The sequence below is a fragment of the Solea senegalensis genome, linkage group LG15, assembly GCF_019176455.1.
Source record: "Solea senegalensis isolate Sse05_10M linkage group LG15, IFAPA_SoseM_1, whole genome shotgun sequence".
Taxonomy (NCBI): Eukaryota; Metazoa; Chordata; class Actinopteri; order Pleuronectiformes; family Soleidae; genus Solea; species Solea senegalensis.
This window is the reverse complement of record NC_058035.1, coordinates 3,344,691-3,359,901: the sequence shown is the minus strand read 5'-3', so window position 1 is coordinate 3,359,901 and position 15,211 is coordinate 3,344,691. Positions and strand designations below refer to the sequence as shown.

General features: G+C 40.1%; 1 protein-coding gene across 1 annotated transcript in view; it reads right to left on the bottom strand.

Moving 5' to 3' along the window:
* The window catches only part of sorcs3b (sortilin related VPS10 domain containing receptor 3b), a 60,495-nt gene that overhangs the window by 27,466 nt on the left and 17,818 nt on the right, over positions 1–15,211 (bottom strand). Inside the window, exons 2-7 of the mRNA XM_044046254.1 lie at positions 13,790–13,857; positions 5,678–5,777; positions 5,357–5,515; positions 3,945–4,018; positions 2,025–2,089; positions 759–877 (exon numbers count right to left, since the gene is read on the bottom strand). Of these exons, the coding sequence (XP_043902189.1) occupies positions 759–877; positions 2,025–2,089; positions 3,945–4,018; positions 5,357–5,515; positions 5,678–5,777; positions 13,790–13,857 (585 nt within the window). The remainder of the gene's footprint in view (positions 1–758; positions 878–2,024; positions 2,090–3,944; positions 4,019–5,356; positions 5,516–5,677; positions 5,778–13,789; positions 13,858–15,211) is intronic.

Sequence of the window (15,211 nt, the reverse complement as noted above, 5' to 3'; positions counted from 1 at the left end):
GTTTCATTCTGATATTGCAGCCACTCCAGTCAACTTTGTGGATTAAGTGTGCCGAAACTGGGCCATGGCTGAGAACAATACACCACATCAACATTATATCATATCAGAAGATTAAATCGGGAGATAAACTCAACAGCAAACACGTGTGTGTGTGTGTGTGTGTGTGTGAGGGAGAGAGTGTTATTTACAACAAACACTTGTGTTTGAAGTCAATAACTGTATTTACTACAAATTTAGAATATGTCTTCTTTTTTCATCCTCACATTTTCTTCTCGCGGGTGTGTCAAGGCTGACAAAGAAGGAGAAAATGACTTAGCCGCGGATGGAAATCAATGACAGTTGAGGGCGTCTGAAAATTGAATTTCTGATAATGACCCCGACTGCCGCTGTCTAATTGGAGTCAAAGTCAGAGTGAGCGATAATAAGGGCACAAACCTGCATATTCACAGCTGCTCTGACACACGCACGCTTTTTTCTCTTTCCGCGCCGTGACATGGACGAGATGACACGTAATCACAACACACACACACACACACACACACTGGGCCAGTGGGGAACAGGTGTGTTAGGAGAAACCCATTACGTAGGTCGCACAAAGGGACAAAAATACAAATAAAACAAACCTTCATCTTCCTTAGAAGGGGAAAAAAAAAAGTTCACAGGCACAGAAAAAGATGAAGAAAACTGTTGGGTTTTTTTTTTCATCTTTTTCCCCCGCCCTTTCATTTAGAAAAAGTAATCTGTCATTATAGGCAAACCTGTGTGAAGACGTATTCATCCTGCACCACCAGTGAGTTGGTGTCCACATCTCCAGGGAAGAGGTGCTGTCGGTTGCCTTCTGTGCATCGCTGTGCTCTGCACTTCACATACTGAGCTCCTGTGAAGAAGGAAATCAATCAAAAAAAAGTTAATTAGAAGCATTTACTGTCAGGACTGTGTTTTGTACGCACTGAAGCAAATACACGGTATGTTTGTGATAATTAACCCTAACCCTTTAAGTTTGCTGTTACTGAAAGAACGTTTATACTGTTTATATTGTTTTATCTGACATACTGTGTCATAAATGTGCTTTCAGTTGTGTTTTCTTGTGAAATGTTCACTTACTTTTATTATTTCATTGATTGAGAGGCTCAACATGTGACTGTTTTTAATGCACTCGCTGTCAGAAATGAAATATTCCGCTAATTTGTGGTTCAGCTGTGGCTTTTAAGCCACTGACCTCCGTACAGTGCAAATTAGCTGAGGTTTTGGTCTCAGCATCGAATGATTAGCTGCATAATTGATTCCTCTGTTGATTATTTTCTGAAAACATATTAGATTATTTTTCATTGTGCCATTTTACTCTCTTAGAGAGTGAGTGGGCGTCTTACAAAAATAAATAAGGCAATATTCAAGTCTAGTGCCACAAATAACCTTAACTTCATCACTGATTAACCTGTTCACTCTGTTCCCAACTAATCAATTAGTTGTTTAGTCATTAAACAATGATTGTTGATTGTTCATTTAATTTCATAGAGAAGCAAATAAAAACAGAAATCTACTGGGACCCAATTAACTGATTATGATGTAAATGTTATTATTGATTCATAATCAATGAATTGATCCTGTGGTTTAAGCTTTTCCACCTTTCCCTAATAAACAATACATTCTGGGTGTGATGTGAGAGGCAAAAGAGCGATTGATGTCAACTCAGATTCATATTTTCTCACCACAAGAGCAATATTAGTATCTTTTTTTCCCAAAGGTGGAAAAACCCTATAATTGTGACAGAACCACGCTGTTTATAAGTGGAGAGTCGGGGTTTGAGTACGAGACACTGGGGATAGATTACGGCGAAGAAACATCCATCAGCTCGCTAAAACTCTCCGTTTTTGTCAGGAGACACAGATTCTGCTTTACTGGGCTACAGGGGCCAATCTGATTCAGCAGAACAAGTCTCATCTTCCCAGTGACCTCGCTGTAAATGAGAGACAAAGGGGTCCTGAGGGTCCTGCTACTGTGGCGGACTGCAGCGCTGCACTCACGGCCTTTTGCGATGCGCGTCTCTATGTGGACCACGTCGGATTCTTTGTCCAGCCCCATTACCGCCCTTCAGAAGAAGATCGAGACGAGCAGGGAGGAAGAGTTGGAAGAGAAGGACAAAAAGGAGTGAGAAGATGAGAGGAGGAGGAGGCTGGTAAAATAAATACACAACTCAAATTGCAATATTTGCACAAAAAAAAACTATTATGTATTTTACCCAAATCGTTTAGCTTTATGCGATATGTCAACACTTGTAAAAGGACAGAGTTCTCGAGTATGTGAGTTAGAGGTCGATCAATATCGGCTTTTCTATTAGCAACACTGATCCTCAGAAATCAATACACTGTATGACGACGACTTATTTGGCCTTTTTCCCCTCCTTGATTCCAATTTCTTCTTGACTACACACAGATGTTAGACATTATGAAGTTCTGGAAAGGCTTGGGGAAATTTTCTTTTTCGGAACCGCTCAGGATTTGCCCTAAAGTGTTTGTTTTGACAGGAATTAGCCAATTTCAACAGGAAGTAGCCACATTTTGTTGTTCAAGCACAGAAGAAATTGGCTTTGCGGCACAGACTGCACAAACATCACCTTAGTCTCCTTAATTCTGCCATGAATAAATTAAGTAAACTAAACATAATCCACTACAATCATTTAAAACCAAATCAAATGAAAAACTTGTTTATAAAGCCAGGTTTTCAGCTGCTTTTTAAAAGACAAGGACCTTGAGTACGTGGAGTTGAGTCGAGGGCCATCGCATACACATACACATACACATAATAAACGAAGGGACGCTTAGATCTGTTTTATGTATGGGCAACAAACATGTTGCTATTGTCAAATTTGTTGTCATGCATTGGAAATTTATGTTCAAAAGGTAAAAAAAGAGCACGAGAAGATCAGCCTAGGATAACAGAGAGGCTTTAAAATGTGTGGTTACGGGAAAATTTCTGCACCATCATCTCACCACCTGTCGTTATTTAAAGAGGGGAGATATGTCCTCTAGTCAAGTCTGCAGACGGTCAAGCTCCTTCTCCTACAAATAAAACTACTGCAATAGTCGAGATGAGATAAAAGCACGTAGGATCATTTCTAATTCAGCCTTTGACACAACAGATCAGAGTCTGGAAATGTTACATGACCTCACATGTGTCTGCGGTTTTTGACGGCGAGTGCGACACATCGCGCCGTGGAATGGGCTGCTAAAGGGACGTCGTTACTGTGTGAAACCAGGAGAAGATGGTTTTATTTTCTTGTAAATGAGTCAGTAAAGGATCTGCAGCTCTATAGCGGCACATCATCTCAAAAGCATTAATAGAGGAAACAACAAAGCAGGGGAGGGACATGAAGTATTCCCATAAATATGCACTAAAGCAAAATGTGTGTTATTACGATGTGGCTGCACCACCATTTTGAGGAGAGAAAAAAAACAACAATTTGAAGTAATATGCGTGAAGCAATTGTTTTCAGGAGCTCAAACAATGCGTTGTGTCTCCTACTGACGCTTATACCTGCCGCACCCATCTTATTTTTCAAATGTCTCGCTATTCATGCATGTGGACAAGATGTCCTCCAACCGATGTCCTTTCATCACCCGCTAAAAAACACAAGGCTTTGACACATGCTCCGGCAAAGCGGGATAAACAGGCCCACATCAATATTCACCGCATTGTGCCCGAGCCGTCGAGATTGCTAAATGACAGCGGCAACAAAAACAGCACGGGGGAAAAAAAAAGAGCAAAAAAAAAAAAAGTTGACGTGACATGGATGAGGAGATCGGATTTTTTGACAGGAGGTCGCCGGATCCTGCGAACAGCACCGGGTCACAAACACTATCATTATGCAAATCGAAAAAAAAATTCAATCACCGTACAAAGGAAAAAAAAGAAAGTTCAAAAATACATTTCCGACATAATCGTACCAGTAGAATCGGCCTGGCATCACGTTGTCGTGGACAAGCTGCCACTTCCTTCCAAAGTCCATTGAACTGTACAGCTGCAAGACAGAAGAAAAATGTCCAGCACACGGGAGGATTTCATTCAAGTTTATTGTCAGGAAACTAACATACGACTTCTATGTATGTTTCTATTTAGTGTATAATCACTCCTTTTGTATGTGCTCGGGTCAAACAGCATGCTTTGTTTCTACAGCAGCAGGAACGGAAGTAACCAGATTGTGTGTACAAACTAGCGCACCACCCATTAATATGCTTTATATATATATGTATATATATATATATATATATATATATATATATATATATATATATATATATATATATATGTCTCATTTTAAACAATACATCTCTTCCATTTCTAATCCAACCAACATCAATGTCACCACGGCACCGCTGACCCTTATAAGTCACCTGCTACATCTGAAGCCTGTCAAGCAACCAGGACAGTTATGCAATTACCACAGAGGCATTCCATGTATCTAAAGATAGACGTGTACACGGAGGTGGGCGTGGCTGGCAGTCAGCAGGAGGAGGAGGAAGAGGGGGAGGGGGGCGTGGCAGTCTCAGGTGATCTGATTGACACGGCTGCGCCTTGTTTCTAATTATGCTCTTCCCTTGACATGCAGTATCAGAGGGATGTTTTACTTTTACTGATGTTTTTATACAAACTGGACACGTGTTCCTGAGAGGCAAAGACACCAGACCCCAAATGTCATATGTTAATGTTGATTATTTTTGTGCATCAGTGGAAAAAAAGGTTGAATTCACCCTGGCAGCGAGCCCTGTTATAGTTGTATAATTGCTCGAAAATAAACATGTGTCCTCAAAATAAGGTTTTTACATGTATTTGCTTTTTTTGCACTGCCCAAAAAGGACAAACCATGTAGCCAAGAATGTATATTTCATGTTTTAAAGCAGAATCTCAAGTCACAAAATGGCTCTGCCAACATAATCCCAAGTCTTAAATCAACAAAGACTGGAAAGTATTTCAAATGGGTGTTTACATTCCATTTTTTTGGTGTTTGAAGACCATTGTAATTCCCCCGACACACTGGAAACAAAGGAGGGAACGGAGATTGTTGCAATCTGTCGTCTCACCATGAGATGTCACTATTTCTCACACACTGGACCTTTAGTAAGTGACACCCCAGCTATAATCACATCCAAATGCATCAAAAATACTCCAATTCTAGATAAAATAATCCAATATTAGTGACATTTGCGATGTTATAGCAGCAAATATAGTTAAAAAAGAGAGGTAATAAATAAAAAAAAAAGAAAGTGCGTTATGAACACCAACCTGAATATTTTAATATAAGCAATCACACACACCATTATTTATAACATAAATATCGTGATACGGCTCAGGTGTTTACCTTGCTATCGTGACTGTAGCCTAGTATCCAGTTCTCCTGCGTCGGGTGGAAGAGCATGCTCAGGATGTTGAAGTTGACGGGATATTTCTCAAAGCTCGCTCCTTCATCTGAGCTGATGAGCACCGCGCTCTCCACCTCCGGGTCACTGAGCATCATTATCTAAAGTACAGCAGGCCGCGCGGTGCAGGGATGTCGCCCGGGATGAAACGATGGAGAGAGAGAGAGAGTTGTTTGACGTTAATTTGATGTCAACGCTAAGCTTTTAAGAAATAAGAGGCGAAGCATGAGTGGGAAATAAAAAAAATAAATAAAACTGCTGACCTTCTGCTTGTTGGTTGGGCAGACGTACAGGTAACTTAAAACTGTCCTTGAACCCACTCTGTCGTTGAGTTTGTTGTAGGTGCTTCCATAATCGGTGGATCTGGTGGGAGAGAACAAAATGAGTCTGTTTGATTAAAAAGAAAAATCCATCAAAGAGCAGAAAACCTGCTCGGAACAGATTTTAAAGCACTCTCTACCAGTTTAGCATGTTTTAGTCCATTAGCTGCAAATCAGTTATTCTATACATGGCTGCATCGGCAAAGTATACCATATGTGCTTAGATTGATTTTTCTACCATTCACGCAGGCTGTGAAGACGCGGTCAACTGGCAAAAAGCAGCTTCCTCGTAATGTGTTGTATTTTGTTTGTGTTGCACAACAAGAGATGTGTAACACTGTTGGCGATTTAGATCGAGTTGGAGCACTCTACTCGAGTTGACTCAACTCAGTTTCTTCTGTCAGTCGTGTAGCTTTCCTCCTCAAGATGGGCGGAGCCATCGCGGTTGTTTTACGTGCGACACAAACTAGCGGCGGTCAAAGCAGTTGTTTTCAGTGTAACTGAATCATTACAATCAGTTACAGATTTGTTCGACCGGAGCACAGACTTGGTCTGACACAGCCTCTGATCTGAAATACAAGCGAACGGGTTGTGATTCGGCTCACGATTGTCGGATGTCGCTAAATACAACCAGACTCCTCTGTTAAATATTGAGATTTTACACATTGCCTTTGCAAAATTTTGTCGATTAACGCACGTTTTGAGGATTTTTAACTGAGCTAGAGTTCGGAATTGTTTGCTTTGGTGCTTGTGTCGTACGTCGCGCTCATGGCTCTTCCAGTGACGACACTCTCTGACCAATCAGTGGCCGGCAGTCTGTTGACGTCACATTTTAGTACTGCTTTTTTGGTTCGTTTTTTTAGACGACACTAAGTTTTCCTTTACCTTTGCTAACCAGTTTCTGCGTGTATCTTCCGCCTTCCTCAGAACTGTGACCTGACGTTAGGTGGTGACGTGCCTCATCAGCTGATATTACAGAGGCGGCGATCTTCCTGTCAGATTTGACGGGTCGACCACGCCTCCTGCTGTCCGGTTGCTCCCCCGGGTGTGCGACAGCATGTACGCTCCCTCATCCCGGTTCATCGTCCGCTGCGCGCGTTTCCTTATCTCCACTGGCTCCGTGATCCACCGTTGGTATCGGTTTTCTTCTGCGCGAATGACTTTGGCCTCTTCCCAATTCATTACGTCACTGCCTAACGTCAGGTAACAGTTCTGAGGAAGGAAAACTTCCTGTTTTGTCTAAAAAACAAAGTTACATTTTACACTTAGTTCACTTGCAGCTTCGTCAGAGCAGGTACTAAAAAAATCTGAGTCGTCGAGTTGAGTAGAGATAGAACTGTATAATGGAAAAGCCAAGGTTGACCAAAGTGTTTTATAGGTACAGCGGGAATATAAAGCAAAACTAATTGTGATAGAAATACAGTCAAAATCTGTCCGTGTGTCTGTTGTTTTCAACATATTTGTGCACAGTGTGCCGGCCGCGACACGCTCAATCAATAATGGTGCATTAACAATAAACACGCACAGCCATCCTCGCTACAGCCTCGCCAGAAATCCTAGACAGTTAAATTAATTATCTTCAGTATTTTTAATCAATGCAAACACGGCTAAGAAATTACACAGCACCTGCGAGGTGACAGTCTCTCTCTCTCTCTCTCTCTTTCTCTCTCCCTCTCTCTCTGTGTGCTAAAACCTAGATATTATAAAGCATTAAGGTGGAAAGTGGGACAGATGGCATCCCATAAAAGCAGAGCAGTTTAGGGATTCATTCATTCATTCATTCATTCATGCATTGTGTTTTCCAAACTTCTCATATGGGAGACCCACTTTTTAAAGATGATTAACTATTGTGACCCAATTTATGGAATATAAATCGTGACAAGAGCAAATTTATGCACATTGTAACGTTTCAAACTTTCTTCTTTCTTTTTTTAACAACACCTCATTTTGGATCACGGCTTCATTTTATTCACTCGTTCATTCATCCCTGACTGCTGAGGAGAACTGGGGCCAATCCCAGTTGACAATGAGTGAGAGCGGTCTCAGAGAGGCCTATGCGGCCCGCCAATGACATTGTCATAATCAAGTTATAATTTCATTAGTTTTGTATGTTTTTTTAGGTAATATATTCATTTTGCGTCATAAAAAAACATTTTATTGTGAATCAGCCCATATCAACGGAGACACTTTTATTTTGAAATTCAGGGAAACCACCCTACTGGCCAGACTAGATACTCCTTGGCGCCCAGGTCATATGAGTTTAGAGCCTTGCTGGAGACAGAACGCCACATTTTCACAGAGTGAACAGAGACAAAGTTTATGTATAATATCTAGGTTTTAGCATTCATATTCACATTGACACCTAAAAGAGTTCAAGTCTCCATTTAAACTCATTTGAAAAGTGAGAGGAAGCCAAACTAAAGAGGGAGAAAACTCACACGTACACGAGCAGAACCGACTCCACACTGAGATCTGGAATCATCTTGACAGTGTGAGGTGACCGTACCGACCCCCCAGCACCTCCACGTTTAAAAATATGATTTGATGTGCAAAATTAAAGTAAAATTGTAAAAAAACAAAACAAAACCTTGACCGACTCAGATGCTCAGCAATATTCACTGCAAAAATCAGGGTTTTTAAAAACGAGTGAAAATGTGGCTTCTTATGTTTGTTAAACAGGTCGTTTGATCCCGGAGCATTTACATTATTATTATTCTGTACAAACACAGATGAACATTCAAGGACTTTGGTCCACACTAAAGCGAGTAAAACAGTTTGTGTATTTCAGAGCAGAGAATTTTGCAGAATTGTACATGATTTGAAACCAATTTTTTTTAAACATAACTACTTTTTTAATCATTAAAATTTGGTATGGTGGTTAGAAACACATGTTTCTTTGGCATGACAAAGTTGGACATGAGATTTTTATCACTTTCAAGGGATTTTAAAGCAGAAGTTTCCTCATCGCTCCTCGCTTCCTCCGACAACAGTTTTCTTTGCTTTTTTTCGTCAGGTATGACCATGATGAACGTCTCTCTGCCTTGATCATATAGCCTGCACTTGGCTATACTTTCTGACTATGTAAACCTCCTGATTCTGAGGACTTCAGGTTGGCAGCACCTGATCTTGAGAGGCTAGTTTTCCACTAACAGACAGTAGGGGGCAGTGGAGACAACCGTCCAATCTCCCCCGCAACAAGACATTTAACCCTCACAATGACTCCAAAGCTGTAAAGCTGTAAAAATCCTCCATAGTTCGACTTGAACAGATTTGTTTCTTGGTTCTTAACCTAAAACAGCGAAGCTACAAGAACACCTCGATACATTCAAACACGCTGGTTTGAGGACGCACAAGTGCATGTACACAGGTGACAGCTGCTGAGTGAAGAACATGCAAATGTATCATGGCTGCATGTGAAAAAGAGAGATGAGCAAGCTGGTGAAGGTGAAGCAGCAGCTGAAGTAAAGGGAACGGGGGGGGCGGGGGGGGGCGGTGTTTCGTTACACTTTCATGACACCCAACAGTTTACACAATGGTAAATAATTGGTGACAGTAATGTATTTGTGCCTGACAAAGGTAAGGAAGCACTGAAATGCTAATGATGTCAGCGGGAGCGTAAACAATGCAGCTTCCAAAATATTCCAGAAAACAAATTGGCCTTGTCAAAGCATGGAGAGAGGTAAACAATGCAGCTTCCAAAATATTCCAGAAAACAAATTGGCCTTGCAAATATTTCATGAGGAGAGGAAATGCATTTCACAGGTTTGTCAGACGACGAGGATCCACAACAATTCGCACGAATATTTTAGCAACATTTTTGGGAAGATTCTACCGCCATCGTTGTGCAGTAACGTCTTCACATACGGCGGCAAATCCTCCTCCTGCAGACTCTCTCGCTACTCTACAGCTCTTGTAGATATGGATATCAAGCAGCATAGAGCGGCTGACATTCTGCATTATTATAAAGCTTGACACCTTCATTAGGCAGTTTCAATGTGAAACCACAACACCATTCAGCAATAAAGCACCTCTGACAAGCACAGTATGCAAAGTAAACATTCTCATTACAAATGTCAGGCGAGCCTTTGCAGCCTGAGTTTCCACACACGCTGATGTGTAATGAAAGCCGCGGTCGCCTCGGAGGTAGAAACCCAAATTATGAACTTCGGGAATGTTGTTTTTCCAATAACGGTCATCGTTAATATGAGTACATTAAACATTCAAGTGAATTTTGTGCCAAAACACCCAACAAGGGATGAACATATTGTTACATCCCATTATGTACTAGAAGCTGTTTGAAAACAGTGTTCTTTTCAGAGTGTTTGGTGAAATCCCCTTTCAAACAGGTTTTAAAACAATATTTAATTAACACTTGTATGGCCTTTTTTATTTGAATGGATTCAACCATTTAGTCTTTGTGGTCTTTTTAAGCAAGGACAGCATAATTATGCAACAACACATAAGCAAGAGTAACACAGATTCAAGGTGACATACAGTACCTGTATGTTGTACAAAGGGTATAAAGACAGAAATGACTTCAGTGGCTTGTATTTAAACCATATTTTCATAAAGAAAACCCACATATTTCCCTCACATGACAAGGGTAAATGTGTTTGTCACTCAAGTCTGATTTCTCCCCACACACAGTCCACGCTCTCAGTTCTACCTGAGTGCCTCCAAATGTAATTTCACCGCATAATTGGATAGATATGCGGAGTCTGCTATCGTTGTCTGTGCATTAATCTGAACCGTTCCGTTGTTGACTTTGACTTACCCGTAAACACGTTTGTATTTGCACCTAAGTACTGCTCTCAGACGGCATATCTGTCTGTGACTGCGGAGGTGGGAGAGCGTCTCTTAAAGGGGGCGACACGCGAAGACGATTATTTCATGTGTCATCAGACACTGAGAAAACATGCGAAATTGAAATATTGGCTTCACCGAAGTACGATAAAAATGTTCATTTGTGGGCCACAAAGTGTTTTGATGTTATGGTCTGTTGCCAGTCCAACACAGCAGGCTGCGGCTATGAGACGTTAACAAACCTAAAAGAGCTTTAACCCTTTAATACCTAAGCCTCAAAATGTCCATCTGGAATGTTGTGATATTTTAACCATAAAAAGGACCAGAAAATGTCCTTTGTGCTTTTGCCCATTTTTCCAGAATAACTTTCAATATCTGGCAGTTATTTACAATGTACTGCATGATAATATGGTGTATTCAAGGTTCAAAGTTTTTATTTGCCATTTGTGCTTAAACAGACAGTCCAGGCGGGTTCTACGAGACAAAAACCCAAACTTAAGTATAAATATAAATATTACAAGTGAAATTAATATTATAGTAATATAGTAATTGACGTGTAACTTCTCAGCTTACAGAAACTTCTGGAATTTCTCCAATAGCCATGTGAAGTGCGTTTGCGATACACTCAGTGTTAAAGGGTTAAGCCCTCTGAAGAGAAGCAGATATACAGAGAGCAATTTATAATAGACAGAAATGTTTTTACGGTCCATTACTGTCGTCCTCTCTCATCATGTGAGATCTCGCTGCTGCTTCTCTGGAACAGACGCACTTTGACTTTCAATCTCTGTCTGTAGCCGGTGTGTGAAAATCAATTAAACAAAAAAAAAAAATACAATTTACTTAAAATAAAAAAAAGTAACTTACAGTTACTTGCCCATATTTATAGGCCATTTAATTGTTTCTAACTCTAACAAATATAAATCATTTAACATTAAAAAGCCAAAGAAATATGCCAGGTATTGGATTTTAATCATTATAATACAGATGAACAGTAGATATTTTATTTTACAGTGTATTGCCACGCTCCGTTGAGAAGTGCAAACATCTCAAGAGAAAAGTTTTCATTATCGAGATATTATTCATAAGCCAGCCTTACAGAAGTATTGATTTGATTTCAATAGCTATCAAATTATAAAAAAAATATCCCTGTGTTGCCCAGCCTTAGTTTGAAGTATATAAATCTAGGGATTCCAGTAAACCATTTTACCACTAGTGTTACACATATTTTACATGCTGTTGTTACATTGGGAGTTTTCAGAAAAGCAGCAGTCATCCCCCAAACACACTTGACTCGACGCATGTTCAGATACTTTCTGCGAGTCACCCGTCGATCTGCACGTTGCACTTGGGCCACCAACAAAGGCCTGCAGCTGTAGTCATAAATCATTTATTGTGTGTTCACCAAAAAAAAAAATACAAAATTCACACCTGTTCCTTTTCATAACGTTCAAATTTCTGCATTCCCAAAACCCATCCTAAGAGCCTTTTTGCAAGCCCTGCGGTGCACTGTAATTTACTCAAAGGTGCCAATGTTAAGCAGACACCTCGATGATGGAAGACCTCCTGTACACAATATGGGGTTTCACAACATATCAAGTCAGGTGTAAATCTTTGTGGCGCCGCTGGTGAAACAGATATTAATTTGAAACTCTATGCTTGGCAGACTTAGGGTCTCTTTTTCCTCATGTATTTCAGGATGAAATTAGTTCTCTGCAGGCAACGGGAGAGGTGAGAAAAAGAGGCACATCAGAGGCCAGATTGGCCTCCGTGGTGTAATCCTTAATGAATTCCATTCTTATTTATGACCTGACAGAGCTCTCACCTCTCAGTGTGTACTGACTGATATACAGTAGTAATAGCACTTCAAATACTTCTAAAACATAAAGTTTATGGATGAAAATCAATCGAAAAACCTCAGTCAAGAGAGGGCGACATTCATGATGTCACGTTTTACCTTAAATCTGGATTTTTGGACACTTGAGAACATCATCATTTCAACGTTAAGGGAAACACTGATCAACATTTTCTGTACAACATGTACACAACTATGAAAATAATCGTTAGTTGCAGCTCTAATTCGATCCTTAAAGACCCTCCCAAGCATAAAAATATATACAGCCTAGAAGTACAACAGACCATTGTCAGGTCCACATATGATGACCTCTTAGACATTGAAAAAAACAATGACAACCCTAAAGCATCTAAAGAAGCGGTGTGTGGAGGTATTTCGGGCTGTACGCCATAGATTTAAGTAACAAATCCGCTGACTCATCTTTTAGCTTTTGCTATGAGCCCTACCTGAATGAATTGGCAAAATATGCATCACAGAGAAGCAACAAGTACAAGTGTGCACAAGTATTAATAGAAAAAGAGTAATAATAAGTCATGTAATGACAGACGAGGGGAATTAGAAGAGTTTCCTAAGAATAGCGTGTCTCTGTGACTGCATTTTAGTCGCAGTTATACACGTTTGTTTTTTTTTTTGCTTTTCCATTAGTGATAGTACCTGGTACCTGGTGCTGTTTTTTGGTACGATACTAAAATGTGACTTCAACAGACTGCCGGCCACTGATTGGTCAGAGAGTGTCGTCACTGGAAGAGCACGACGTCCGACACAAGAAACAAACCGAACAATGCCAAACTACAGATCAGTTAAAAAGACTTAAAAATCCTGAAAACATGCGTTAATCTCCAACATTTAGCAAAGGAAATGTCCAAGATCTCAATATTTAACGGAGGAGTTTGGTGTATTTAGCGACAGCACTGCTGAAGGACAGCGATCACGAGCTGGGTCACAGCCATTGAACTTTCTGCTATGTTAGTATAGATTACTTCTGTGCTAAAACGCTTGTCGGGAATCAGATTTTTTTGTTTGTTTGCCTGCTTAAAAAGGCCGTTTCAAATGTAAATGTTCTATAAAGGATGGAATCCCACAGGTACGCTGGAATTGGGAAGGTTCTAATGCTGATGTTTGACAGATCCAAGTTTAAACTTGTCTTTAATGTGCTTCAATTCTTCATTTTCGCCTGCTTCATATCTTTTTATCAGGCCCCAGTTCTCACTTGACTGTTCATATCCCAGCGAGGACGAAAACAATAAATCACACTTAGTGTAATGCAACCATTATGAATATATTACTCTTATTGATTTTAAGGGATGCACTTATGCACCTTCATAAGATTCTTGCAACAACAACAACATGATCTTTTTATGAACAGGGAAGAAAAAAGGGGAAAATAGCAAAGAGCTCACCTCCAGAGGGAGCTCTCAGTAACAGCTCCCAGGTTGAAGTCGTACAGCTTCGTCAAGATCAGGATCACCTGCAACAAAAGTAGTGACAGACATATTTAGCCACCTGTCAAGGTCTGCGCTAAAAAAGCCTGTTTCCTCTCAAAGCATATATTATGCATCTAATGGTGTGGAATGAAGACGACAGGCATGTCTGTTACATCCTGTGACTAATAAATATCAACCTCGTACAGTATGTCATCACATTGACAAGAGATCGTTGTGTTGTCAGGCGACGTCAGTCAGCACGGGGGAAAAAAGCCACGCGGTCTGTCAAGAGTTGTGTCCGTATCTCATGTGGAATGATACTTACATGACAGTAAAATCTGAACATAATTGTTCAGTGAACAATGAGGCCAGATGCAGTTAAGTGGCTGCACCACATCAGCCTCTTTCATTCCCCTCTTTTCTTTCCTTTATTTTTTTAGAGTAGACACTAATTTTACCTTCAGAACAGTGACGTAGTTTAGCAACATTAGACGGAACATTCATCAAAGAAATATGACATCTGTTATGCAGGAAAATCTGTCTTCATTTTCACACTGTTACATTACATTTTATGTTTATAATATTTGTTTGCATTGCTGCTATGTTGAACCAATTTCCCCTTGGGGATGAATAAAGTATTTCTATTCTATTCTATTTTACACTGTAAGAGAAAGCAACATTGAATTCAGTTTTCTTTGTATAGAGTAAACACTAGGCATCAATGGAGAGAAGAAAATGTGAAAATAGGAAGAAATCTCAGACAGAATCAGCCTCAAAGATGTGCAGCCATGTGCCTAGACAGGTTGGGGTGAAATTGAAAAATGGGGGGACAGAAGAGAGGTGGGGAATTGGTTATGACATATTTATAGTACAACATTGTCATTTATACACGCAGCAGCAGAGGTTGTTGACAGAAATGAACTGATCTATTTTAATACTTTCCTTGTTGCCATAGTTTGCCCAGACGTTGGTACAGAGTTAATGTCACTTCTTGTTCTTCTTCTTGTTTGTAAAGACTGTAAGTGATGCAAATAAAAGTTACATTTCGGCTTAAATACGTAACTGAGTTTCTAACTGTTTGCGATCACGGCCAGTGCTAACCATTAGCATAATGCATGTATTTTACCATAGACACTAGGATGAGGTTAACTGAATACTAGTTTTACTTTAGTTTAACTGTGTTTTTCTTGGGATCCTATCGTCTATCTGCCGAGTTAAATGAGCAATCGTTCAGTTGCTTAAACTGTCTGTATCTTCAAAAGTTTTAGCTCAACATTTTTTTGGAATTAGTTGTTTTGTTTTTCAATGCGTTAAACACATTCGGTCAGATTGGTCCATTGTGGCGTCGCTCAGTCTCAGCAGCTCTGATTTTAAATCCATAATAGTAACAAAAGGACA